Raw genomic sequence first — 19,727 nt, 5'->3', positions numbered from 1 at the left:
CTGCCGCCTCCATCTTACCTCTTGGCAATCCGAGGGCCCTCGGCGGGCTTCCTCTATCGCTACTGCGCCTGCGTCGGTGCCAGTAACAAAGATGAGCGGCGAAGGCAAACATGCGAGCGCAACGGAGAAGGAACGGGGAGCCATAGAGGCCCAACGGAAGTAGAGTGGCATTTCCGGTCAAGAAAAAAAAAACACCCCGAAAGCCTTCTTAGATTGTGATCGTATCATAAACTTATGGAGTATAGACTTATGCAGGATCTTCACTTCCGAATTCCTTTAGACCCTTCCCCAGGGAGAGAAAACAGTGGGGCGAAATCAGGATTTTAGCGTCCTTGTGATTGGGCAGTGGCGTTTACTCCCTCCCCCAAACTAGGCCTTATTTCAGACTTCCCCAATTTGGTGCCCTCCAAGTGTGCTGGACTACAGCTCCAGTAACCCCCAGGTTGGGGAAGGCCCGCTCACCTCGCAGAATTGTGCTGCAAGGGGCCCTTCAAGTGGTTCAAATGAGCTGTTTTTGCCTGGAGACCCAAACCAGCCCCAGACTGCGCTACACTGCAGGGCTGTCACAATCATTTCTGGGGGTCTTAGTCTGTTGCAGCAAAAGCCACAAAAGTGTCTTGTGGCTTTTAAATGTGTTAAATGTGTTAAAATCTTAACACATTTATAAGAAAGCATAAGCTGATGAAGAAGAAGACTGTAGTTCACGAAAGCTTCTGCCACAATAAATTAGGGCCACGAGACTCTTGGTTGTGTTTAAAATAAATAAATATAAACAAACCATTTCAAGGGATATGCATCAAAGAAAGCCCTGACATCTCAGAAGAGCCCAAGCTCCTTCCTTTTGCCGCTGCTTTTTGCTTCTGGGTAGGCAAATACACAGGGAGAATAAACTCTCCCTTGTTTTGTTCGGACAGCTGCTCTTCTCCACCTCTGCTCAGTTTGGAGTCAGGAATCAGGATGAAATTCCCTACCCACACAGTTGCTGACAGCAACCAGGCCACAACCCTCCAGGCCAGTGGTTCTCAACCTTCCTAATGCCGCGACCCTTTAATACAGTTCCTCATGTTGTGGTGACCCCCAACCATAAAATTATTTTCGTTCTTCTCTACACGATCCATTGTCATGGGATGGTTTGCTAATGAAAATAATACATAACAATAGCTTTAATAATACAAAAGATGATACATGACATAGTTCAGTCAATACAGTTTCCTAAACCATCGGAAATATGTGTTTTCCGATGGTCTTAGGCGACCCCTGTGAAAGGGTCATTCGACCCCCAAAGGGGTCCCAACCCACAGGTTGAGAACCGCTGCTGCAGGCCCTGCAGTAATTGCTGAGAGCAATGAGACCACACCCCTCCTACAAACCAGGGCTGCACAGGCCGCTTTACTCTTATTACTTTTAACACGTTGCCATTGTTTATTTGCTTGTGCGTGTCAAGGCTTCCACTTGCTTTTAAATGATATATATCCATTGTATATAGGTCTGCTCAAAAGTATAACTCACTGAATTCAATGGGCTTACACCCATGTAAGCAAGCATGTGAGAGAAATGGTCCCTCCTTCGCTTTCAATGTTGCAGTGGGGGGGAAGGAGTTGTTGGGTTGAACTTTTTGCAGATTTGCTTGGTTGGGTGCATAATGCACCTCAGTCACACTGTGAACATGTGGTTTTTAAAATCCTTTCTTTCCTTTTGGTGGTGCAAGTTAACACATATTGACATTATCTCATGCTAAACCCTCTTTATTGCCTTCCACTTTCTTCTCTTTCCCCCATGATCAGCTACAAAGACACACACACACACACTAGTTAAGAGTCAAAACTTCTTTTGAGGTGCTGAAATGCACACACAGAAAAAAAAATCTGTCTCACACACACACACACACACACAGACACCTTGTTAAGAGTTAAAATTGCTCTTTGAGGTGCTGCACTTCTATCAAACCTCTTTTAAACACACACACACTTTTCTATGCAACCCAGTGCACCTATACTTATTAGATTGTAAGCCTATGCGGCAGGGTCTTGCTATTTACTGTTTTACTCTGTACAGCACCATGTACATTGATGGTGCTATATAAATAAATAATAATAATAATAATACTTCCGCTATTGACTTTGAATATGTGATTATATGGAACTTTCTCACCTTTTTGTGTGGTTTCACACAAATGAAGGGGGGGAACAGACTGTTGGGGGGGGTGAGAGTCCTGGAGGAAAACAGGTGGCTGGAGAGGCATAAAAGGAGTTCCAAAGCCAATGGGATTTGCAGTTTGGAATGGGATGGAATATCAGGAAAAAGGGAGGAAAAGAGAATAATTGGGGTATGGATCGCTTAGAAGGGGAAATAGAAGATAGGGCAAATTCCCTCTCCTTATCTGCTGACTTGTGAAGTGATGGGGAGCTCTGCTGAGCATCTTCTCTGGGAAAGAAGGGGGAGAAAGAAGGAAGGAAAAGGGGGGCTCTGTGGCGTTACACCCCACAAGTCAATTCCCAAAGGTATGCCTGCAGTTTGCAAGTCTGTGGTTTGTAGAATGTTGGCCTGAGTGGGCGGAGTTAGAATGTCTTGGGAGGGGGAGGAGTGATATATAAGGGAAGGACGGAGGGGATGGAGAGTTCTTTCCAGGGAGACTGGTTAGGGACTCTTAGAGTCTGTAGTGCTCTCTGTATTTATGGTACTTTAGTTTTGGGAAATTTGAGAGTCAGTGTAGTGAGTGGTGTCTTTAGAGTGTGGTGTGCACGTAGTGGAAGTATATTAATCAATACTGAGAATAAAGAAAGTTCAAGAGTGATTGTGTGAGAGAAAGGAAAGCACGAATGTGAGAGTGACCAGATTGTATGAAAGGTTTCAAAAAGGTTTTTTAAATGTTGTTATTTGAAACAAAGCTTATGAACTTTTAAAAATAAAATTTGATTGTTTTGTTTTTAAACTACCACAAAAGTCCCACGTGTCTGTTTGGCGTTTATCATCTTAAGTTTACACATTCAGCACCCACTCTGACAATCATTCACCTAAGCAGATATAACTCACAGCACATTATTATATATATTAAAATCCTTCTCCATTTTAAACCCCTTTCTCCACATAGTTTGGAGGAAGGTGGGCTTTATCCCTTGCCTCAGGCGTATCAAGTGGTGGTGCTTGGCTTGAGCAGGGAGCAGCCTCGGCCGGGTCTGGTGTTCAGAGCCTGTGTTGTGGCAGGCTCTTGTGAGCAGAAAAGACCTCTGCTGTCCCTCCTGCACCTGAGTAATTCATGGATCTGGGTTGCTGTTTTTGTCCCTTTTCTAACAGGATTTAATAATCAAGGCTGAGTGGGTGTGGCTGATGATGCAGTGAGAGTGGGGGAGGGAGGAGTATAAATAGGTTGGCTGAGGAGATTATTATTATTATTATTATTTATTTATATAGCGCCATCAATGTACATGGTGCTGTACAGAGTAAAACAGTAAATAGCAAGGCCCTGCCACATAGGCTTACAATCTAATAAAATCATAGTAAAACAATAAGGAGGGGAAGAGAATGCAAACAGGTACAGGGTAGGGTAAAACTAACAGTAGAAAGTAACAGTAGAAGTCTGCACAACATCAAGTTTTAAAAGCTTTAGGAAAAAGAAAAGTTTTTAGTTGAGCTTTAAAAGCTGCGGTTGAACTTGTAGTTCTCAAATGTTCTGGAAGAGCGTTCCAGGCGTAAGGGGCAGCAGAAGAGAATGGACGAAGCCGAGCAAGGGAAGTAGAGGCCCTTGGGCAGGCGAGAAACATGGCGTCAGAGGAGCGAAGAGCGTTTGTTTAGTTTGGAGTGTTCAGTGGTGTGGAGAGTGAATGGAGATAAGATTTTAAGAGACTTAAGATTGCTGTTTTGATGAGAACAAGTAGATTAAGCAGGTTAACTTGCATTTAAAGTAACTAAGATCTGTTAAACAAAAACATTTTATTTTGTTTTGTTACCTCAAACCACTTGTCTGCTTGGCTTTATCACCTGCTCTACAGTTACTATCATAAACGCCTTATAGATATATAACTTTCAGCTTATTAAATACACAGTAAAACCTTTCCAGGTCCTAGCCTTTCCCCTCTCATATGAGGAAAAGGTTGTGTTTTACCCTACCCTCAGGTTGTTCAAGTGTTAGTGCTTGGCTTGAGAAGGGTGTGCTAGGCGAGGCCTTCTGTATAAGGTCGCAATGGGAGTTGATGGGGACATCTCTCTGGCTTTCACGGGTCCAGGTGAGCAAGACAGCCAGAGGGCCTTTGCTGATTGGCTTAAACAAAGGTGACAAAGGAGTCATGTAGGCATACCTGCTTACACAATATTGGGTTTTCAATGTAAAAGGAATTGGATTCTTTATTTTCCTTTCCATTTGTCTTAAACAGGAAGGTTTAGAAATCAACATAAAGTATTTCATGGTGGGGGCTTCTCTGGTTGTTTACTCACTGCGAGCAGAAAGCTAGCACAGCAGGGACCAAAGGTTTAGCATAGTGTTGGTTTTTTTACTTGCAAGAAGGATTTGGGGGGGGGGATTCCGAGATGTGGGCACACATGGAGATGATGCCTTAATCTGTAATATTTTTGACCAGGAATAGGCAGCCTGGTGCCCTCCCCATGTTTTAAAGTACAACTCCCATAATTTCTGGCTATTGGCCATGTTGGCTGGGGCTAAAGGAAATTGTAATCCAAAACCAGTCCTTCAAATGTTAATTTCAGATACACTGAATGTCTCACTTGTTCTTTATTTCAGTGGTTTTAACATTAAGATATTATGTAGAACAGGTTTGTGTTAATTGTGAGCTGTGGAACCAGACATGTGACCAAGGCCACGCCCCCTTGGGGGCTGGTCATGTTGCAGTGGGCACGCCTCCTTGAGCATTGGCCATGTGGTCCTCCTTTTTGGTTTCCAAAATATGGTCACCCTAACTTAAGGTGACCATATGTTTGGTTTTGACCGGACATGTCCGGACATGGGGGGGGGCAAAAACTGATGCCCAAAAAACAAACTACCCACCCCCCCAAATGGCTCAGTTTAAAGCCCTCCTCCAGGCTTTCATCCAGGCCTCTTCTTGGTTGCCATCGTGATGTCACCGGCTATTAGAAGGCCCCATCTGCGCAGGGGGAGGGGGCTAGAGGGACACATTCCTGGACTTCCGGGAGCGTGTCCCAGCCCCTCCCTGCTTCGATGGGGCCTTCTACTTGGCCTGTGCCATCACGCAGGCAGAGTAGAAGGTCCATCGGGGTGGGGAGCTAGAGGGACGCGTTCCTGGACTTCCGGGGGCGTGTCCCTGCCCCTCCCTGCCTCGAGCAGGAGGATGAGAAGGAGAAGAATAAGGAGGAGAAGGAGGAAGAAGCAAGCAAGCAGAAGGAGGAGGAAGGAAGGAAGAAGCAAGCAAGCAGGAGAAGCAGCAGCAGCAACTAGAAGGTAAGACTGAAGTGTGTGTGAGTGTGTGTGTGTGTGAGAGAGAGTAGTATGGGTGCATGGGGTGATCCTGAATGTGTGAGTGTGCATGTGCGTTTGTATTGATCTCTGAATGGGGTACATGGGGTGTTTGGGGGTGCATGGGGTGTTTGTCTATGAATGAATGCATGTGCATGTTTGCAGGGGTGTGTGTAGTTTTCTGTAAGTTGGGAGTGATGATTTGGAGGTGATATTCCTATTAAATAATGCATTTTAGACCCATAGACCTTCCTTTCCGATTTTTTGATATAATTGGCATGATGTATATTTTGTAACAATGGCTAATAATTGTTTATCCTTCTTAAAAACCTTTAAAAAATTAACAGGGTTGCCATTATCATCATAATCTATCTCTTTTCTTGCTTGTGGTGTTTTTTCTCGATGAACATGATGGGCTTTGCCCAGTCATGCTGTCTTTTACTGATTCAGAAATGTTTTGAATATTGAACGTGTTTTAAGTATGACTGCTTTCTTGACGTTGGCATGCATGTATTTTGGTAGGCCTAATTTCTGAAGGGTTTCTGTTGAAAAAAAAATGATGTGATGCTGTTGACTGATGTAACTAATGGAATAATTGTAACTTTTTCCTGTTGCCATAGTTCGTTAACTTCCATAGCCAGTGGTGATATTTTTCTCTCTTGTCCTCTTCCTTTTCTGCAACATTTTTGTCATTAGGTATTGCTAATGAGGTAGGTGTGTTTTTCTTGGTTGTTTTTGATTGTTATGTCTGGTTGAAGTTGAAACAAGCTAAGAGGTGCTAGCCTTTAGTCCATTTTGTTCCATGGTAATGCTTTTGTTGTACTAGATTTTTCTGTACTTGTCAACTGCTTCATTTGTTCAGTGGTATCAGTATGTTGAAAGGTGATGGGGAAAGAGTGTTAAATATTAGGAAAGGTGAGACTATGGTTATCCAGTAAAGGACTTGCAGTCAGAAAAGATATTTGAGGGAAGGGGAGACTGTATCACACAGAGTATAGCAAAAGCTTCAAAGTACAGCAAAAGCTACAAAAGTAGGAATGAGTGAAGTTAATTTCAGATACATTGAATGTCTCGCTTGTTCTTTATTCCAGTGATTTTAACATTAAGAAGTTATGTAGAACAAGTTTGTCTTGTGTGGTGTGAAATCAGACATGTGACCAAGGCCATATTTGGGTGGGCACGCCCCTCTGGGGGCTGGACATGTTGGTGGGCACGCCCCTCTGGGGGCTGGACATGTTGGTGGGCACACCCCCTTGGGGCAGCCATGTTGTCCTTTTTGGTTCCCAAAATATGGTCACCCTACCCTAACTGACCAGGCTCCCCCCCACACACCCAGCATGGAATGTCAGGGCTGGAGCCTGGATCTTGGTGGGTTGCTTGCAGGACCTCGTGCCATTGGGCATGTCGGCTGAGCATGATGGGAGTTGCAAGGCTGCAAACTGGGGAAGGCCAGTCTGGTGGAATGTGGCACAGGGTGGCTGTTGCAAAGGAATCCTGGGGGTTGCCATTTGCTGGGGCAGCAGGCAGAGAGTCCTGTTTGTAGATCCTTCCAGTTCTCTGCGGGAAAGGGAATGTCCACGGAACCAATATCTAATTTGTGAGGGAGCAACATCGATAGAGTTGTGTGCATGTCCAACATCCGTAAATGAAAGGAATTTAATTCCTGTTCTGGCTTAAGCCGTGCAGCTGGTTGAGAAAAGAGCACTATTATTACATTACACATATGCTTGGTGCACGGCCCCATTTTTGTCTGGAGACCTGGATATAGCTGTAAGCAAGGGTTTTTTCTTCACATCCTGATGCACTTGTTGGGAAGTCAGTTCCCACATGCACGTCTTCTTCAAGGGTGTATCACCCAGTTACAAAATATGAGGAAAGGGACTGCTGTTCCTAAACAAACAGCCTTGGACCCTGGCAGAATGGCAGGATAGGGCCGGGGCAGCATGCAGTGGGTCAGAGCTGCAGACTGATGGATAGGGGGGCAGAGCTAAAAAGCCTCAAGCCAAGCCCAAACTGCCCCCATGCCCTTGATTCTAGCCCCTCAGTAGAGAGTTCACTTGTTCTTCCCCTGGAGACCCAGAGAGGAAGGTTGCTAAAACTCTGATCCAAGCCCCAAGAACCCTGGTAGGCATCTAACTGGGTGCAGACCTGAAGGTGCAAAAGCAAGAGAGAGAAAAGAAGAAGAAAAGTAGGACCCTGGAATTGCCTCTGTCAGTTGCACAGCTAGCCTGAGAGTAATATGTTTAACTTCAGATGCAGCAATAAAGAGTTATTAACCACGTCCAACACCGCTGTACATCACACTTTTTAATAAAAATAGTATGTAGAAACACAATGAAGATTTACATCTTTTAAAAAAAAAAAAGCTTATAAATACGATGAGTAACAAAGCACCAAAACAACCCCTTGGTGTGCATGGGCTTGTCTTGATGAGGGGAAAGCCCCGGGGTGGAGCCATCATTCATAGGACGCTGCTGCCAACGCAGAGCCAACCCAGGGCTTTTCCCCGAAGCGCCACATTAAACAGACCGGCGACTGACCGCAACTTTTCGCTGTGTGCATTTGCCGTCTGTCGCCTTGCTCCGGATTTGCAGCGGAGTTGTGTCCCAGCCAATGGTGACCCCGGATAGGTCGCTATGGCTGGACAGGAGGTGGGGGAACGAGGGGACGGACCAGCAAGCCAAAGGGCTCCAGGAATGCCTCCGCGCTTCTCCGGCGTGGGCAGGACGCCCATGCCGGAAAAGCGCGTAAAGGGGGAGTTAAAAGATTTTTAAAAATTTAAAATATGGAGGACGTGGGACACCCTGCGGCACTTGTTCCATCCCAGAACCTGCCCAGGGACGAGCAGGAGGGGGGAAATGGCGGGGAGAGGAACAGGGCGCATGGGGCAGTGGCCCCTTTGAGGGCTCACAGCACCAATGCACCACCGTCAAGACACGGCCCGTGTATTTAACTCCAATAAGGGATCAAATGAATGGAGATAGATTATTTATTGATTTATGCAATCTCTTTGAAAAGGATATTCACTGCTCATGGCATGTATGTTTCTACTTTTGCCTCAGGTCAGACAGGCTCAAAATAGGAAGTGGAGCCTCATTCAAACTATTTGCAGCTCACTTGAGAATTATTTTCTCTCTCTCTTTCCAGCCTGTGACATGTCAGCAAGGTGTTTTCAACCACTTCAGTTTAAGGTGTTTTCAACCACTTTGGGCGTCCGTCAGTGGGGCCAAAATATCCCTCCCCTTGGTAAAATGGGCTTTGCTGTAGCTAATGGGGGCTCAGGGAGATTTGCCGAAGGAGCAAGAGGGGAAATTGCCACCCTAGATGTACTGTTAAAATCTATGTGCGTCATTAGAGTTGGGGGTGACCCCCCCCCTCTGCAGACACGCACATGCTGATAAATGTCTTATCCCTCAGAAGGGGAAGAGGTAGAAAGGGTGCTTTTCTCTTGATCCCTCCTGTCTCCCCTCTCCCACATGCAGCCATGAACCTAACAAAAGCTTAGGCCACTACTTGGTTGATTTTTCTTTAAAACCTTTTGAAGACGACGTTGCTTCCTTTTCTCAACTTTATACTGATAAATGACTCAATTAATTAGCCGGTGAAACTGAGCGTTAATGGGATTCCCCCGTCTCTTGAGAGAGATGTTGATCCTACTCCAGTTAAGAACATCGTGCATACGAAGACACACACACACACACACACACACACACACACACACACACACAAACACACAGAGTGTGTACAGAAGATGCTCACGGCTGCTGTTTGCTGGCAATACGCAACAGGTCTTTGCAACTTCGGTCCTTTTCACCCACCGTATTTTGAAGTGTCAGCCTACGATATTGTAAGAATCCACCTAAAGGGGTGAAGCGTGGTGAGACAAACACCTTTTTGCAAATATATGCAATGTGCAGGTATGGTCAATTCAAGCCTGGCACTGGTTCTGACCGTCTAGGAAACACACGTCTAGGATGAAACCCCATGCGTTCGCTACAGTGTGACCCGTGAGGACGCTTAAGTCTTTACAGGCCATGGCCCCGTTGCCAAGTCCAGCGTGATCGTGTGCGACCTGGATTTCTGGCCCTTGAACACCTCCGACTCCAGTAACGTTTCTTTTAAACCAAGACGGAGTGACGCAAGTTTGAAAACAAGGAATACTGCCAGTAGTTTTGCCTGCCTGTGACGACTGCAGTGAAACAAAGCCGGCCTAGAACCCAGATAAAGCGTGTCCCCAAGCATCCAGGCCTCCGGAGAGGACGCGGGATCGCGGCAGTTTTGAAGGCGGATGCGATGGCCGCTTCGTGCACTAGAGGTCAGCAGCAACACATGTCGAACGAGGAAGGAGCCGAGACGCGAGTTTCAAGGGATCAGCTCCCAAACCCACGGCTTCCCGCAGATTCTGAGGGAGGAGAAAAGAGGGAGGCCTCCGTCTGACAGAGTGGCATCCTTCCTTTTTCCAAGCGAACCGTAGGAAAACGCAGCGCTGGGCGAGAGGGAAGCGCACGCCCGGGAAACCTACGGCTGCCGTTCAGTCCATGCGCAGCAGCGACCGTGAGCATCCCGCCACCTCCGGCCCCGAAAGCACCTTCTTCCCCCACAAGGCCCCGTGTTTGGCGGACGGAAGGCAAAGCTCCTGCCACGAACGACGAGCAATGCTGACCTGCCTCGACCGGGCGGCTGTGAGAGCAAACATTTCTGAACCTTTGCGGGTTCAGAAAGGGACAAAGGAAGGGGGAGGAAGAGCTGCTGTAGGAGCCTCCGGTTCGGCCGAGCCACTAAAACCGCTCCGCAGGGTGGCTGTGGCCACGCGGAGTCCTTCGGCAGCTGGCCGGGTGCGGAACTGGCGGACTGGGGATGATGGGGCTGGAAAGGAGGTGGCGGAAATGACCCAGTGTGGGGGAGAAGCCGCTGCGCCCTAGATGTTTAAAACAGTGGCTGGGAATGATGGCAATCGCAGTACAGCACATCTGGAGGGGGCCGGGTCAGGGGAGGTTATCCGCGCCACGACGCTTGCAAACATGGGACTGACGGCTGTGGAAACCGTGAAAGCCAGAGGGGGCACGGAACGAGGTTTCCTGGGCAAGCTGGGCTGCCGGGGGCACTTTGGGCCTTGCATAGTTGTTCTCCGCCCCCGAGAAGCCACCATCAAGAGCAAGCGTGTCAGCACCGTCAACAAGAGGAGACGTTGGGCCAAGGAAGCCGGAGTGGGTGTTTCTTGGCACAGAATTTGGACGGCTCAGGCACCCGTCGTTAAGGAAAGCGCGCGCACCAGGCACAGGGACCTGCGGTCAACGGGCCTTTGGGCTCTTAAAGCGAGAGGAAGACGTCCTTAGAGAGGCGGGAGCACTTGCGGCGGGACTCTGGGGGGCATCCAAACAACTCCTGTGCCCCTGGCACCCCATAGCACAATCACGTACTGGAAGGATGCAAAACCACACAGGCCTCCCCCGCAGGGCCTCCTTGTCCACAGAGGCAAACCAGGAGCCACCTTGGAACTCCAGGGATGGGGGGGGGCTGGACAGAAGAGGCTGCACCCCACGGGTCAGGCCAGTCTGGTACCCCCAGCGACACTCATAACCCCCCTTGGCCTACCTGGGCAACCAGGTCTATTGCTGAATGGCTTCTTCTGCCCAGGAAGCCTCTCCAAGCCACACTGGGAGCTGTGAAGTGCTCAGTCAAATCCGTGGCTTTGCCATCTCCCTTCCATGAAGCCCAGGTAGCAACAGGCAGCCTCCAACTGAGGCGTCTCAACAGGAACCCCATTGAACAAGGCCTCAAAACATAGCGGAGCCCTGACTGCCCCCCACCCCCACCCCACCTGGACCCACCTCTCCTCCTGAGCACCTCGCAACCGGACGGCTCGTCCTCTGATTTCTGTAAACATTGTACAAGGGGAATTGTGGATTTGGCTACGGGTGGATGCGTGGAGGCACTGCAGTGGAACGGTTGGCGCTCAGGACCCTTATCTACGAAGGCAGCGTGGAGGTGGGGCAGGAGCCAGAAGACGTGGGAGCGGTCAGGATCCATCCAGCTTCCTGGCATACGTTTCTGGCTTATGTGGCATCGTACAGACACGACTAGGAGACAAAACACTGACATCAGAGGTAACTCTGTGTTTCCCGGTGATGCTCTGGAGCGGTGCCACAGCAGTGCTGGGCCATTGGCTCTTGTCAGGTGGCCTGCCGGCCGGCGCTCACTCTCACGGATACTCCCAGCAAGGTCAGGCTAGATCCCGTTCCTGGCCACGGCCCCTCTGGAGCCCTCGCCGTTGGCCACGCTGGGGTTCAAGCGGTTGTTTTCAGCATCCGTGTCCTGAGAAGTCCCGTCCACTTGGACACAGCAGGTTTTGGAGCTGCCGGCCGCTTCCTGGCCAGGCCCCTGCATCTGGTACTCGTTCCCTTGGGGAGCGTTCTGGTTGGTGTTGAGGGGGCCTTTGTCCTGGCCGGAGGCTTTGCTGGCCTCGGGGGTGCTGCACGCCTGCACTTTGCTCTTGGCCTTCAGCTTGTTGTGGTAGGTGAAGAAGGCCGCCGCCAGGCCCCCCGCCAAGGCCATGGCCAGAAGCACCGTCACGCTGACAAACTGGACCCAGTAGGTGTGCAATGACTCGATGGGGCTGGAGGAGCGCAGCTGGTACTGGGCCACCATGTGCTGGCAGCCGCTCTCGTCAGCCCAACACTCGTAGGTGCCCAGCGTGTCTTTCTGCACGAGGACCACCAGGGCTTGGTCGTTCTCCCTGACCATGCTGTCCTGCATCTTCCTTTTGGGGTAGCTCCACGAGTAGTTGGCCAGGGCCGAGAGCTGGGGGCAGGGCAGCCTCACCATGGTGTGGAGGGGAGCGCTCAGCACTGAAACAGAGAAAAGAAACACAGCTGCAATGCACGCCTTCTTGCATTTCGCAAGTCACACGGGGGGGCACGCTTCGCCTGCACTCAGAACATCCCTATTCCTACTTCAAGAGTCACTTCACGGGCCTGTTTGCACATTGCACGATACCGTCAGGTTCATCGGTTTTTAATATTCAGTGTTTTAATCAGCTATCTGGAGGTATGTAAATGGTCATAGAATCATAGAATAGCAGAGTTGGAAGGGGCCTACAAGGCCATCGAGTCCAACCCCCTGCTCAATGCAGGAATCCACCCTAAAGCATCCCTGACAGATGGTTGTCCAGCTGCCTCTTGAAGGCCTCTAGTGTGGGAGAGCCCACAACCTCCCTAGGTCACTGGTTCCATTGTCGTACTGCTCTAACAGTCAGGACGTTTTTTCCTGATGTCCAGCTGGAATCTGGCTTCCTTTAACTTGAGCCTGTTATTCCGTGTCCTGCACTCTGGGAGGATCGAGAAGAGATCCTGGCCCTCCTCTGTGGGACAACCTTTTAAGTATTTGAAGAGTGCTATCATGTCTCCCCTCAATCTTCTCTTCTCCAGGCTAAACAGGCCTAGTTCTTTCGGTCTCCCTTCATAGGGCTTTGTTTCCAGACCCCTGATCATCCTGCTTGCCCTCCTCTGAACACGCTCCAGCTGCTCTGCGTCCTTCTTGAATTGTGGAGCCCAGAACTGGACGCAATACTCTAGATGAGGCCTAACCAGGGCCGAATAGAGAGGAACCAGTACCTCATGTGATCTGCAAGCTATACTTCCATTAATGCAGCCCAAAATAGCATTTGCCTTTCTTGCAGCCATATCACACTGTTGGCTCATATTCAGCTTGCGATCTACAACAATGATGATGATGATGTAGGTGCACTGGTTTGCAGTCAAGATCTAAAGAAGACTCAGGCCGAAATCCTACACATATTTGGACCGATAAAAGTCTTACAATTCCCAGCACGCCTTAGCCAGAATGACTGGCAGGGGCAATGCTGGGAGTAAAGGGACTTTTTTCTGTCTAAACATGCATAAGATTGCACTCTCAAAGGATTAACATCGGAGGGGTGGGATCCAGAATGCAGTGTGTGTGTGCATGGGAGACAGAAACAGACAGGTTACTATCCTGAATCCCTTCCAGCCCCTCCAGCATAGATCACTGCTCTATAATCTGGCCAAAACAGACTAGCAACACTCTCTTTTTTCCTAAAGGGACCCTAAAATCCTCAGCAGGTTGTGGGAGGCAGTTTCAGGAGGCAGTTACGGTGCATTTCTGGGATGCAGCCCAGCCCCGGAGAGATACCTTGGCCCTCCAGCCCTTTCGCCAGGCGTTCCTCCCAAGAGAAACATGCGCCCACTTTTAGCAAACAGACACATTGTTTTTCAAGGCCTGATTTTCACAGAACAACAAGCAGCCTTTGGAGTACAAGGTCTTCTGTTCTAGGATGGAAAAACCCTTGGGCCATCCATCCATCACACCCTGGAAGGTTATACTGAACCTTTTGTCGAGACGCCCACAAGGTCACTCCTGGACTCTGGCGAGGTGCTGCCCTTCCTGCTGTTGCGCTGGCATCCCATGCTGGGCTTCTTCAACACGATATCTTGCAGCCAGCCACTCCTAGAAACAGGGAGGACAGGGGAGACTTTCAGGACAGCCCTGTGGGAGGAGACCAAGGCATCCCTAAGGCGAGGCCGGCGGCCTGTTTCCAACTCTGGCCTGCAGGAAGCCCACAGGTGTGGCAGGAAGCCCGCAGCTGGCCCCTGTTGCTTGTCTTCAGCCGCTGCTATTCAGAGGTTGACTGTCTCTGTGCATGGAGGTTCTATGTAGCTATCAGGAGTAATGGCTAGTGACCATCTTGTGGCAGAGAGTACCACAAGCAAATTATAAGTCAGGGAGACCTCCATTTGCAAGTCCTGAATTTATATGAGAGAAAGATCGAGATATTTGCCCGATAAGGTGTTGCTCTCAAAGTCCAGCTCAGAAACGTTGAGGGGTAGGGAATCAAGTCCTGGGGTGCTTCACAGAAGGAACCCCGCAAGCCAAGAAGCTGGCTCTACCAGCACCCTGCCTGACAGCGCCAACCACGTCCCTTGGCAAAGCCCCGCTGGACCAGAGCAAGCTGGGCCCACCTTGCCCAGGGTCCTGCTTCCACGCAGAGCATGAAGGCAATAGCTTCGCTCCCGATGTTTTCCTTTTCATTCCTGCCTCTGAATACAGAAGCTCCGTGTAGCTTTCATCGCAAACGGGTTTCTTTCACATTAGAAGTTGTGCAATTAGCATAGCAAGGAAGACAACGCTCTGACACCTCTTGCCCGGATTACTCCAATGCATTATAACATGGGGTTGCCTTTGAAAATGATCTGGAAACCTCAGCTGGTCCAAAATTGGACAATGAGGATGTTAACAGGGACGGGCCAATGTGATCATGATATGCTAGTCCTCTTCCAGCTTCGCTGGCAGCCAGTCCATGTCTGGGCCTGATTCAAAGTGCTGGTATTAACAACCAAAGCCCTAAACAACTTGGGGCTGAAGGAACACCTCCTCCCCTATGTACCTGCCTGGACCCTTTGATCAGCCTCAGTGATCCTTCTCCGAGAGCCCCTGCCAAATTCCATCATGCCTGGGTCCAGCTCAGGCTGAGAGCCCCCTCCCTCCTGCTACCAACTGTCACTGCTAAGGCCATCAGAGGGAAAGGAAGCAGCTGCTGAACTTTACAACTAAGAATCTAGTGCCTGAATTTGCTTCTTCTTTTTTTTCCTCCACCCTCCCAATCCCCTTTCCTTTCGTGTCATATTTTTTAGAATATTTCTGAGTAAACACATATAGAACTGACTTTTAATAGTGTGGTCACTCAGAAGCTTTTTTTAAAATAAATCTAAAACAGCAACTGGAAAGAAGTGCTCTGCAACCCCATGCTTACTTCTGACTCTGAGGTCTTACTTCTGTTTACTCAGAACTAAGTCTCTCTCTGTTCAATGGCGTTTACTCAAAGGTAAGCATGCATGGGATTTTAGTATAAATGGATGTAAATGCAGTTGAAATCAATGGGATTTACTCTTGAGTAAGGGAACCAGCAGATCTGTAGTTTATGAACTTGGAGATGCACAGCTTCGTATGATCAAAGGAAAGGAAAAGCGATCCTTCACAACTGTAAACAGGTGGACTTTCGCACTGGTGGACTATCAGGGAAAGGGTTTAAAATCAAGGGATGAACCAATCTGATTCAAACTTGGCATGGCTACAGCCCTCCATAAGAGCTATCACTGTGCCAAGTTTGATCTTTTAATCTAAAAAATTACACAGATGTAAGCATTTGTGTTAATTTCCATTCAAAAAATTCCTTAGAATCAAGGGATGAACCATTCAAATTTGGAGTGGCTAAAGTCCTCCTTAAAGTCCTCACCATGCCAAGTTTGAGCTCTTTAGCTTTAAAAATTATGCAGATGGAAGCATTTTGGTTACCTTGGAGCAAAGGAGGGGACCTGACCACCTTTTCAAAAGAAATTAGTTAAAATGATTGTTCATCTGCCCGCCCTTTGAAATGAGCAAAACAAACCTTCGCTCCTCCTCCCCTGTAAACCTTTCCCAAGCCAAGGAGCAGCAACAGCCTCGCCTCCCTTCCTTGGCGTTTGTTTCATGACCTTAGGGGAAAACGTAGTGTGTTGTTTTACCGTAATTGCACTGGGGAAAGGAGAATGTAGGGGACGGGGGGGGGGGGGGGGGAGATTTCGCCGGCATAGTAGCACCTCAGGTGAAAAGATACATGAACTGAAAGAGCGCAACAACGCACAGATGTGAAAGTGCCCAGCGCTCGACTCGCTTAGGCAACAGAGGGGGAAGTCCAGGATGAAAACTGGATAAAAAAAGTAGGTGTGATGGGGATCTTGTATCAATGGGTTATATGGTTCGGGTCCAGGTTATTTGAAAGAACGTATTCTCCCTTATGAGCCTGACCGTGCTTTGAGATCTTCTGGAGAAGCCCTTCTTTCAGTCCCACCATCTTCACAGGCACGCTTGGTGGGAACATGGGAGAGGGCCTTCTCGGTGGCTGCTCCGGTGCTCTGGAACTCTCTTCCCGGGGAAGCTAAGCAGGCTCACTCCTTGATGGGCTTTCGGAAGCAGGCTAAAACTTTTTTGTTCCAGCAGGCCTTTGGAGAATAATTTGGCCCTCCATCTATGTTAATGACTTATAATTTTGTTGTGTATTTTAAATGTTTATGGTTCCCCCTCCTGAATGGTTTATGGTTCCCCAACTGAATGTGGCCCTCGGGCCAAAGGCGACTCCAGGCCCCTGCCGCAGGTACTCACTTGTCCGCTGTGTTTTCCCGAGTGCTTCTGCACTTGCCTCGACCCCAGGCGCAGTAAGGATCCCGCGCTAATACGCAGTCGGCGCGGGTTGCGTACACGCTGCAGTTGGCCAGCGGGACTCGCAAGACTCCCTGGGAGTAGCCCACATATAAGACCCCCTAGAAAAGCACAAAGAGGCATCCATCAGCCCCACCCAAGACACGCACAACAAAGTCCTTCCGTACGTGGACTTGCGGGAATCGCAGCCACAGTGTCTGGTGATGAGCGCGAGCCTGAAGGATTAAAGTTCAGTCACTTAAAAATTAAAGAGTGTTTTATTTACCTATACATTTAGCCTATAAATTGACCCTGTTCAGGCAATACGCTAAGCCAAAGAGGTTAAGCATTTTGAGCTAAACATTATGGCTTAGCATGTCGTGTGAAACATTCCTAACCACGGTGGCTACATAACCATGGTTCAAACATGCTTACTCACCATTTGCTGCAAATGGGTCAGTGGCCGAACTGTGGCTTAGTGTGTCGTCCAAACAAGCCCACTGGGTACATTTTAAACCAGCCTTCATTTAGATAACACAAAAAAACTGGCTACTAACCCAGTGAATTCCCCATCAAGATTTTATTGGGCAAAGGTGGAAGCTCTCAAAACCTATGAGGCCAAAGTTATAGCACAGATTTGCCAGGGTGCTCAAATATGGGGGTCTATTCAGAAAGTTAACCTTGAAACGCCACAAAATAAATATCTACAAGCTATCTTTGAGCTCCCCCAGGCAACGGAGTCCTCTCTTCTCCAACTGGAAGCTGGCCACTGTTCACTGAAGGCTAAAGTACATGTCGTTGCCCTCAGATATTGGTTGAAACTGAAAAATGGAATACAGTCTAGCTTAGTATTAATTGCTTTCAGGGATATGTTGAATTTTTAATAATAGATCTTGGAATCAGGAAATGCTACAAATTATTGAGATGTACGGATTCGCTTTGGGTATTTTGAGCTTTTCAAATTTTGAAATAGCATCTCGATATTTGAAATCTTATATATTAAAACAGGATTTCCGGGCTGATTGTGTCTCTGCCTATCTGTCAAAATGTGCTCCTCGGTGTGCCAAATTACCCATTCAAACTCCCTACCCACAATAAAGAACAGCCTTGTTTAGGGATTTAGATCTGCCATCAGGTAGATCTGATCAGTATCTGATCTTTTTTTTTTTATCAGGGGATAGATTGCCCCTGGTTTCTGAAAAGGTGCCCTGCTTTGCTTTTAGAGCAGCAATTTGAAGGAGGAAAGTTTGTGATAAGTCGAACTGTCTTGATGAGAAATTCCTTACTGTTAGGTTTTATTATTATTATGTGTTCTGCTTTATTGTAATAGCTTCTGCTACACAAACGGTTTGATTAATTGAATATTAATAATAATCCTCCCATTAAAATACAGCCGCTGCAGGTAATATCCGACAAGGGGGACCCACCGTTTCAGGCGAGAGCAACAGGTTCTGGACTGCTTCCGGCTTCCCAAAGAGCTGAATCTCCTCAATGATATGAACTCCGCTGCCGACAACCACCGCTTTGTGAAGGAAACCTTTGTCTGTGGGACAAAGATGAGATGAGAGATGAGCACCTCAAATCAGATGCGCGATGCCATGCTGATCAGACCAAGGGTCCACCTAGTCCAGCACTCTGTTCACACAGTGGTCAACCAGCTGTGGGCCAGGGATGAGCAAGCAGGACATGGTGCAACAGCACCCTCCCGCCCATGTTCCCCTGCAACCGGTGCACGCAGGCTTACTGCTTTGGATACTGGAGATAGCACGGGAGTTTGGGGGGCTGCCTGCAGGGAGGTCAGCACTAGGGAGGAGGAGGGTTCAGCTCTTTGTTCCGTGGGCCCCACCTACACGGGGATGTACTCCGGTGCTACTGCGCCTCCCACACAGTTGGGGCACATGACGCTCCCCCCTCTCCGCAGCAACCGTGGGTTTTCATGCCGTAAACCCCGCATTTTTGCAAAGTCCTTTTGCGACGGATTCTTTCCCGTGGCGCCAGCTTCACTGCAGCCTGGGAGCCTGTGTGACCTCAGCTGACCAAACCGGCCTCGAAGCCGGGGCTGGGCGGGCGCAGCGCTGATAGGAGGAAGGGAATGTTGCGCCCCATCCGGAGGAATGGACTTGCGCCGCCGGATGGCGCTATATCTCCCCCCAAACGAGCGTCAAAGCCAGCGCGCTGCGGTGGGATGGCTGTTCTTCGCTGGAAATCTCCACTTCCGCCCTGAATACAGCCTGCTGAACATGTCTGCTCAGAAGTCATTCCCACTGACTTTCACTGCACTTTCTCAGCACGAGGCAGAGAGACGAGGGGCGGAGCCTCTGGCTTTAAATCTGCACTTATCCGGAGGATTTCTCTGCATTTTTTTTTTAAAGGAAGCCACCAGACTCCAGTCACATACGCCCAGACTTGTGCAGTCTGCCACACCAAAGCGGTTCTTTCCCCTCCTTTTCTTTTCTTGTCTATTTACCCCACTTCAATTTGCTGCAGGTGCCACCGGAGCAGCAAATCCAATTGGATGAAAATGCGGTTTTAAACTGAATCGCATTGGAAAGCATCTCTGTGTAGATCCCCAGCCAGCCAGCCACCCGCTGCCTTCTAACTCCTAGGGAGGATCGGGAATGAACATGAATGGAGGGAGACAGCCAGGGTCTTTACAGACTTGCTCCAGCTTGTCCTGTTCATATTCTCAGCATATACCAGGGCTCCAAGATTTATTTAATTCAGCAACAGCCCTACTTCTAAATTGATCAAACGATTTTAAAATTGATTTAATCTAACTAAATTAACTGAATAAATGTTGCAGCCCTTTCTTGCTGTGCTGAAGGAATAAGGTCACAAGCAACTCATTCAAAACGGTCTTTGCAACTGTGACAAAAACCATACCTGTCCCCAGAAACAGCACATTGTAGAGAGTCCCCGAAGTATCCTGAGTTTGGTGTACCACAATCCGGGTGTATTTCACTTCGTGCTGCACCAGCAGAGGTTTGTTATCGATCGGCTCAATCATCTCATCCATCAGGAAGTGTTCTTTGATGAAGCTGAGGGCTCTGTCTGATGATGAACCAACTGAACACTGCAGGGAGAAACCCAA

General features: G+C 48.6%; 1 protein-coding gene across 1 annotated transcript in view; it reads right to left on the bottom strand.

Moving 5' to 3' along the window:
* Positions 1-11,653: 11,653 nt before the first annotated feature.
* The window catches only part of LOC134412328 (semaphorin-4A-like), a 71,994-nt gene continuing 63,920 nt past the window's right edge, over positions 11,654-19,727 (bottom strand). The window contains exons 14-18 of the mRNA XM_063146229.1: positions 19,520-19,709; positions 18,064-18,179; positions 16,601-16,758; positions 13,791-13,909; positions 11,654-12,273 (exon numbers count right to left, since the gene is read on the bottom strand). Of these exons, the coding sequence (XP_063002299.1) occupies positions 11,654-12,273; positions 13,791-13,909; positions 16,601-16,758; positions 18,064-18,179; positions 19,520-19,709 (1,203 nt within the window). The remainder of the gene's footprint in view (positions 12,274-13,790; positions 13,910-16,600; positions 16,759-18,063; positions 18,180-19,519; positions 19,710-19,727) is intronic.

Source organism: Elgaria multicarinata, chromosome 21 (assembly GCF_023053635.1).
Source record: "Elgaria multicarinata webbii isolate HBS135686 ecotype San Diego chromosome 21, rElgMul1.1.pri, whole genome shotgun sequence".
NCBI classification, from domain to species: Eukaryota; Metazoa; Chordata; class Lepidosauria; order Squamata; family Anguidae; genus Elgaria; species Elgaria multicarinata.
This window is presented reverse-complemented; position numbering and strand designations above follow the sequence as displayed.